The sequence below is a fragment of the Austrofundulus limnaeus genome, unplaced genomic scaffold (assembly GCF_001266775.1).
Source record: "Austrofundulus limnaeus strain Quisiro unplaced genomic scaffold, Austrofundulus_limnaeus-1.0 Scaffold645, whole genome shotgun sequence".
Lineage (NCBI taxonomy): Eukaryota > Metazoa > Chordata > Actinopteri > Cyprinodontiformes > Rivulidae > Austrofundulus > Austrofundulus limnaeus.
Genome location: NW_013953047.1, coordinates 13,954 through 22,658, shown reverse-complemented (window position 1 = coordinate 22,658; position 8,705 = coordinate 13,954). Strand labels below are relative to the sequence as shown.

Here is an 8,705-nt window from a genome sequence, read left to right as displayed (position 1 = left end):
ACACCTCTGTGTGCACACACACACACACACACACACACACACACACACACACACAATTCAGGCTTGAAAAACGGCAACAACATTGCAGTAAACTGTTGGCAGGACTTACTGTCGTCTTACAACCTCAGTCACTCTTTGTTTTTTCTCCCTGTTAATAAAAAGTTCTCTAAATGTGGGAAAGGGTTCGAGCACAAAAACACAGCATAAAGTATTTCTGTAACAGTTAGGTTGCTTGGAAAACAAACCTTCCTGGTTTTCCAGCTCAGGCGTGGAGTTTGGTCAAATTTCAGGCCTGGTTTTGATCTCTGAAACAAAATGAAGCAGCTTCAGTTCAGCAGCACAGAGAAACACTTCTACTCTTCTTTTACTTCACATCAGAGTGCCTGCTTTCTAAAGGTCATTTTTGAACAGTTAGTCCAGTCGTAGAGAATAAATTATAAAGAAAAGAGCAGAAGCACAATCCTCTTTATTTTAAGAGATTTTGGGACTGATTTTTTTAATCAGCTTGAACATATCACAGCATCTGGTAACAACTCTGGCTCTGATTTGCTGAGACTCGTGTTGGTTTGTTTTCTTGGTCATCCTGTGAAAAACATCAAACTCTCCCTCCCCCCTCTGTTAAACACAGAAAACTAACTCATTCACAGGTCAGATGAATGAAAGAACTGATGCTACCAGACATAAAATACAAAAAATAAAAATACAAACAACTTATGTGCAGAAACAAATGGTCTGTATATAATTCATTTTGAAATTAGTGTGTTTACTCTGATAATACTGAACAGAAATATTTCTCCAGACAATAGTTTGCTAAACAAAAATCATTTTTCAAGCTTAGAAAACAGCTTTTGATAATAAAAAAAATCACTACGTCACATAAAATGAAAGAATTCTACAGTTTAGTCAGTCCCTGTATTCTCAACCAAATATTGTTTTTACACCAACATGTGTTGGCATTGTTCTGACTGAATGAAGTTCTGATCAGTGGCAGGATTAAAATACTTCCTTCAGTGACAAGGCAACCATGATAACACTACACACAATCATTTTCTACGGCCACAGGACAGGCAGACTCTGTACGAGTCGCTGACAAAAGCACAAAAATTATACAATTTTATTAGCCACACGTATCACAGAAATAACCCAAAGTTTTATCATACATCAGTTCATACAATACGTACATATTACATTACAAATGTAAACATAACTGGTCAGTCTTCAGACAAGGAAAGCATCTTCAACTCTGGGGGACTGTTCAAAACCTCAGATGGGGCTGTCCACAGGGAGGAGCTCCTGGTTGTCGACAGCTTACTAAATGAGTTGAATGGATCTAGACTCCATATACAGGGGTATGCAGATGACTTGCCTGAGTATTGTATGCAACCTAATGCAGAGGGGACTAAGCAGAGATGGTGCTGTGAGCAGGAACTTTCTGTCAACCCAAATAAGACAGAATTGATTCTTTTCACTCATAATAAATTTGGAGGGTGTAGAACTCCCTCTGTCAGAGTCAGTTAAGTTCTTGGTTGTCTATCTAGACAGGAAGCTTAACTGGAAAAGACACATAAATGAAAAGTGTAAGAAGGCAGTAATGTGCCTACATCAGTGTCGTAGAATTGCCAGTAGTCGTTGGGGTGCTACCCCAAAGGTTATCAGATGGATCTACGTGGCCATAGTCCGCCCCATGCTATACTATGCTGCTTTTGGTGGGTTTGAGTCCAAGTTGGGGTGGCAATAGTGATGCTCACCTATGTGCAACGAATGGCCTGCCTGAGCATCACAGGTAGAACAATACCCACAGCAGCCCTTGAAGTCCTACTGGACCTGGCTCCACTGGATTCACATATCTTAGGGGAGGCCACATCCAGTGAAGTAAGACTACACCAGTCTGGCAGGTGGAAAAACCTATCTGACTCACAGCACACCAGAATCTGGGACTGTTCCAGTAACTGCAGGACCTGGAGACAGAATGGTCCAAAAATACAATTTTGAACCAAGTTTTAAGACAGAGATAGAAGACAGGTCTGTCTGGATTAAACTCTCTATGACGGACATGTCTCCCAATCATTTCTACTGTTTTACAGATGGATCCCTTCTGAAGGGGTCAGTAGGTGCAGGGGGGCTGATTTTGCACAACCATAGTGAGATACAGTTATCCACTAGGTGGTTTTGCAACTGTATCTCAAGCTGAGATACATGCAATCCACCAGTGTGGGCATCTCTCAAAGACGTATACACAGAAGGAACTATTCATCCTAACAGATAGCCAAGCTGCTGTTAGAGCTCTCCGAGGGCCACACTTTACATCATTACTGGTTGGGTGTGTGCCAAAGCAGTCAACCAAACTGGGGAGAGATAACACTGTTACTGTTAAATGGGTACCAGGACATACTGGTATTTATGGTAACGAGAAAGCTGACTACCTCGCAAGAGCTGGCAGTCAGGCTCACTTCAAAGGACCAGAGCCTGTTGTAGGTACCTCAACAACAGTCTGTAGGACTGCCCTACAGGCCTGGATTAGACGTCCACTCTCAATCCTCTGGAGGGAGCTGATGGACTGTAGACAGGCACGGGAACTGATTAATGGTCCAAATCTAAGGTTTGGGAAAGCTCTCATCTCCCTGACAAGGAAAACTCAAAGTACACTGTTGGAGTTGTAACTGGGCACAATCTGCTCAACTGCCACAAACTGATGATGGGACTCCATGACAATGGTCTGTGTGATGCCTGTGGCATTGAATTAGAGACCTGCCTGGACTGTTTCCATGACCTTTGACATGATCACACTCAGCCTGAAGCCAGCGTGGACCGTCCTGCTGGTCAGGCCTCATGTAAAGGATACTCTGCCCCCTGGTACCTCCCAGGACCCCAATACGATGCTAACATGATGATCAACCTCCACCACAAGAGTTCTGCATGCTCAAAACAAGAATGTTCTAGATGGTTCCCCCCGCCCCCATACTACATTTTTGAGCCTCTTCTTACAAATCATCCAAACTGCAAATTATGGATCTGGTGAGCTGGTCTCTTGACACTATTGATCAAATTTTTTCTACATGGAAAGTGGGCAAAGGAGAGCCCTCTTGTGGGCTCCTCTGATGGGACATGTGCAGCAGGGTGCGTTATGGATTCCTGGGGTGATTGGAAGATAATGTGCCTTTCTACATTGTCGACTAAGGATGTCAAAGGTGGTAACATAAAAGGATTAATGACAGCAGGATTTCTACTGATTGGTGGTGGTGGATATCTGGGCTATCGTGAAATATGGAAAGTGTCTGGAGCCATTCGGGCCTTGATGAGGTTGCACGGCTTCTGTAATGGTCTTTGCTGTCAACACTCAGACTCAAGCGCTGCTTGAGCAGAGCTGAAAGCTGGATGCTGTCCTCGCTGAGGGTTGCATGCTCCTAAGTGGGAATGGATTGATCTTGGAGAAAGTTGGGCTCGGTGAAAGGTGAGGAATGACCAACAAATTCGACTGACTGGAATTTCATCATGAGAGTTCTAGTGAGACATTGAGGCAAATCTACAGGTGTCAATGGCTATGATCTTGCTCTGTGCAGGTTTTTATATACCTCATATTGTGTACTGAGTGGGCATAACATGATGTTCTTTCTTTATACTCTCTTATTCTCATGTTGGTATTTCTTTTTTCGTTTTAAGGGTAGCACCTAGTTATGGCTGCTGGACTGCTGTTCTCCAAATGTTTTTCTTGATTGGGTTGTTCTGAACCGTAATTTCCTTTCTGGGATCAATAAAGTATCATGTATTTTTTCATTCATCAACATGTCTAGAGACCAGCAAAGACCACCCATGTTCTGGATGACTTCTTCAAAGTAATGTGCTGCTCCAACAAGTACTGTATTTCTTTAATAAACTGACCCAACAAGGACTCACTCAAATCCAGTTTCCTTTTCTTACTGAAATATGTGATTATTGTAACAAAAGACTCCTCAGTCACAGGTTCAGGTATTAACACCAACCTGAAAATAATCCAACTCACAGATATTTAACAAATAGTTTTTCTTAAAAAGCTCCTGAGCAGTAAAAAAAAAAAAAACAACTAAAGCTCAGAGTTTCTGAAGTTTTGAATTTTATGCTATAAAGGTAGACCTTCAGTAATGTATTGTTGAATTTACTAGTACACAATATTGTCAGTAAAGTAAATTTTATAAATAAAATTTCCATAAAATAAAATACAACTTGTGGTAAAATTCAAAAGTTCTACATTAGATACTGTAGAAAACTTACAAACATGAATACAGCTGGACTACATAGTGCTTTTATTTAAACCAAAATATAAAGTGTATCATCCATTTTATTTCAAAAATACTTCATCTACAGTATATACAAATATTCTGCAAAATAAAAGTATAAAGTCCAGAGAAGAATCCATTTCTGGGTCCACAAGGCTTCTCCAGAGTTCCACACAGAAACTAAAACCTTACATTTTACTGAGCACAGCTGGTGAACTTTGTTGGCAAGTTGTCCACAGGATAGACCGTTGGTCCAGTCTTCATGGCTGGAGGTCCATTTAAAAGAGTCCAGTCACACTTTGAGACCACCTCCACCAAAAAGACCTTCAGCAGAACTCTAGCAAACTCTTTGCCCACACACATCCTGGAGCCGCCACCGAATGGGATGTAGTGAAACCTGGACGAGTCTGCAGAGGGCTGGGTCATGAAGCGCTGCGGCTGGAAGTCCTGCTTGTTGGGGAACATCTGAGCCACGTCGTGTGTGTCGCAGATACTGTAGATGACCTTCCACCCTTTAGGGATCTGATAACCCTGAGGCAGGAAGAGCAGCTAGTTAGTCTTTGTAAGCTGACACATCACTCCCGAGTTATTTTAACCTTTTCTAACTTCTAGTGTTTGGCAGACATTTGCTGCTTTTAGCTTGAACTTTGCTATACAGAACTAGCTTTATGCTACTTTCAGCTTTTAGCCTTTTTGCTAAATGCAGAATTTAAAAAAGATATATTTAGCTTTTAGCTATCATTTCGCTTCTTTTAGCTTTAATATCTCAGTTCCAGTTCTTCAGCTGTCATGTTGTATTTCAGCAGAAAATAAAGAAGTGTAAGTTGACCAGCATGTTTTCTTTCCTTACATTGAGTGTAAACGTCTTCAGAGCTATCCTGAAGCCTCCAGGAACAGGAGGGTTGATCCTTAAAGTCTCTTTGATGACACAGTCTGTGTATCTGAGCTGCTCCAAGGAGTCCAGGTTCAGACTGTGGAGGTCCAGGCCTTGCTCCTCCTGAACACAAAGACACAAACTGCTCATGTCAGATTAAAACTACCAGTACAGTAGCTCGTTCATGTACAAGTTGGTACAAAATTAATAAAATAAAAAAAAATAACTACATTCTAAGACCAAAGAAGATGATCAACTCAGACCAAAAACAGAAACTCCAGGTTCAAATGTTTTCTGCTTTACTTGTAGTTTTTCAGATTTTAAATCCTAATTCTGTAGAGTTTTTCCCAGAAATTCTTAAATTCTATCCATTTGTCAAATGTCTTTACGTGCTTCTCTTCTCCAGGTCACTGGGACCTGCTGTCCATGTCCAGCAGTCAGTGTGTGAGAGACACACCTGGACATGTTGAGTCCCACACAAACAACCAACAAATCAAACTCTCTCCACACTTTCCAACAAACCTAACATGGAGGTTTTTGACCTGTTGGAGAAAACCCACCTGTGCACAGGAGGAGAATCCACCCAGAAAGAATTTAAAAAAATAAAGTTATGAAGGCAGCTATGACTGAATATAAAAACAAACACTGGCTGTCATGGTGACTTTAGACACAGCCTTGGTCTTCAGACAGGCGGACAGAAAAACAAAGTAAAAATTAAGCCTCAAACTGTTGTAGAAAATATAATTTGTGATAATAAAACAAGTCTTTAATCACGATTAAACTATTGATGATCATAAGTTTTAACTGTTACTACACAGCATCATGTAGAAAATACATTAAGTTACAGAAAAACAAAGTAGAGCTAAGATATGATGGGAGTTAATGAGGGACACACTCTGCAACATAAACATGGTAAAAGCTGACAAAATACCTACACTTTAACAGGTATTTAGTAGTTGTTATTAATATAATGTATAAAAGTATATAAAAGTGTAAAATCTGAGGTTTATACAGCTAAAAGTGTAACATTATCACTTTAAGGCGGGGCTGTTCAACAGGCAGACGGTTCGACCTGCCAATCATTCATCTCTTTAGCCCAAAACACAGGATTTCTACTTTAATTACTGTAAGTTCATTTATAGACATGTTTGGTATCTACAGAAACACCAGAATCTTACCTAAATGTAGGTAAAAACAATAACTTTCATCATCCAAGACAGTTAAAAACTACAAGCAGTTGAAGATAAAACTATGAAAATGAAATTGGTTTAAAAATTAGTCAAGTCAGAGATGTTAAATTAATATTTGTGTTAAACAGGAGGCAGAATAAGTTATTTTTGTTTTTGATATTGTTTAATTGTCACTACATTTATTCCATAGGGTTCTGTATGTTAATGTTATATTCATGATTAAATGCAGCAAAATAAACTATTTCAAAGGTAACAGATCTTTGTAATTCTCAGTTTAGTTACATAATGACTAAGTGCTGGATGTTCGGCCCCTCAGCTGCAGTAACTGTGGCCCCCGGAGAAATTTAGTTGAAAAGGCCTGCTGTAAGGTAACCATGTAGCAAAATCTAAAAGTGTAAATTAAAACTTAAACTGTGTTTGTGTAATATAAAACAAAGATTAACTGAAAATACCAGTAGATTTGTTAAAAGTCCAGATTTCTGTGATCTGTTTGAACTGAATGATGTGAAATCTGAGCTGCGGAGCCACACACATGTTGTAATGCTTTGTGTCACTAACAAACAAAACAAGTTTGAACAGAGGAGGGCTGAACAGAGCGATAACCCAGTCGGGTTCCTTCATCATGTGACCTGTGTGAGCCAGACTAACACAGACCTGATGACCCTCAGCAGGGAGGGGAGGGAGAATAAAGGGATTAAAACTCAGAACTCTGCGCTCCTCTGCTGAAGAGAAGCAGAACATCTTCAGCTGCACAACAGGACAGATGTTAGGAGAGTTAACTGGACCTGTTCCTGGAGCTCCTGCCTCAGCTTGTCCACCACATGTGGGTTCAGACCTAAAAACATGATCAGAGACGTGGCTGTGCTGGCGGTGGTCTCGTGGCCCCCGAACAGCAGCTCTGTAGCAGACTCCTTGATGGCCTGAAAACAGAAAGGTGCACAGGTGGAGTCATGTCAGGCCTGAGGAGAGGTCAAAGGTGAAGCGTGTTTATCACCTGCATGCTGAGAGGCTCGTTGTTCTTCCTGCTGCTGTCGATGAGCTGCTGCAGAGCGTCTGTGTGTCTGCAGCCCTGCTCACACTCCTGCACCTTCTGCTGGATGTTCTCCTCCATCTTACAGTGGATCAGGTTTCTGGCCTTCAGACCCTGCAGGTCAGAGACAGAGATAATAAACATTCTGCACACACAAATACATTCCTTTATTTTGTTTGTTGTGACTCAAAACACTGAGAAAAATTCAGTATGTACAAGAAACTAGCAGGGTTGAGCAAAACCGTATCGTCTGCAATCAATCAGGAAAATTGTAATTAGATTATTTTAACACTTTATGTATGATTAACGCCACCAGGCAGACTGACTGGAGGATTTCCCCAGTCAGTCCACTCGATGCTCCTGTCCACTTCAAATATAACAAACATTAAAAAAATAAAAATTCTGTAGTTTATTTATCATAACTCCAGTTTTCCTTGGACTATCAGCACAGTTTAAACACTGATGTAAAGCCTGAAAGTCTGTACTTTTGACACAATGTGGACCAGATTTTTACAGACAGCTAATCTTTCCCACTAGAGAGATTTAATCTGATCATGTGACTAGGACAAGCAGGCGTCCAGGGGATTAACTGTCATATTAATCATATTCACCCTAGAAACCAATCAGCATCTCTTAAAACCTAAACTTTACTTTAATCTGAGTAAAATAACTTTACTGATTTACAGATTTTTTTCCATTTGCTTAAATATTTCAGATTATAAACAAATACACAAAAATTATGACGGTGTATCAGGGCCACTTTGACGATGAAAAAAGGAAGCGCAAATGTCTGAGAAAAAACTCAGATTTTCTGAGATTAATTTCAGAAATTCTAGGGAAAAAAACTGGATATTCTCTTATTTTGAAAAGTCGCATATTTCCAAGAAAAAAAACACTCAGAAATTTCCATAAATAAGGTAGAAATTTGTGACATTTAAACTTGATATTTTCTGACATTCTAAAGTCAGAAATTTCCAGGAAAAAAACCTCGTAAATTTATGAGAAAAAATTATTTTTTCAGGAACGGTTAAAGGGCGACTCCACCTTATTTATTTATTTATTTTATTTACTGTTATTTTACCAGGCAAATCCCATTGAGATCTCAGATCTCTTTTTCAAGGGCGGCCTGGGCCTGAAGGCAACCTATTGTACATGTTTTTGTGTGTTTTCACTATGTTTAATCTGCTGTAGCTTAAAAACTAAAACACCTGAGGAGATACAAAATGTGCCTTTAAAGTTTGATAAAAGTTAACCGAACCAAGCTGACCCTGAGAAACAAAAGACTGCCTCTTTCCTGAATCTAACTCATTTTTAGTAGGGACACACACACACACACACACACACACACACACACACAC

General features: G+C 40.0%; 1 protein-coding gene across 1 annotated transcript in view; it reads right to left on the bottom strand.

Moving 5' to 3' along the window:
- Window positions 1-4,257: 4,257 nt before the first annotated feature.
- cyp26a1 (cytochrome P450, family 26, subfamily A, polypeptide 1) overlaps window positions 4,258-8,705 on the bottom strand; it is a 17,975-nt gene continuing 13,527 nt past the window's right edge. Inside the window, exons 4-7 of the mRNA XM_014027393.1 lie at window positions 7,312-7,461; window positions 7,103-7,237; window positions 5,104-5,250; window positions 4,258-4,784 (exon numbers count right to left, since the gene is read on the bottom strand). Coding sequence (XP_013882847.1) covers window positions 4,449-4,784; window positions 5,104-5,250; window positions 7,103-7,237; window positions 7,312-7,461 — 768 coding nt within the window. The 3' untranslated portion in view covers window positions 4,258-4,448. The remainder of the gene's footprint in view (window positions 4,785-5,103; window positions 5,251-7,102; window positions 7,238-7,311; window positions 7,462-8,705) is intronic.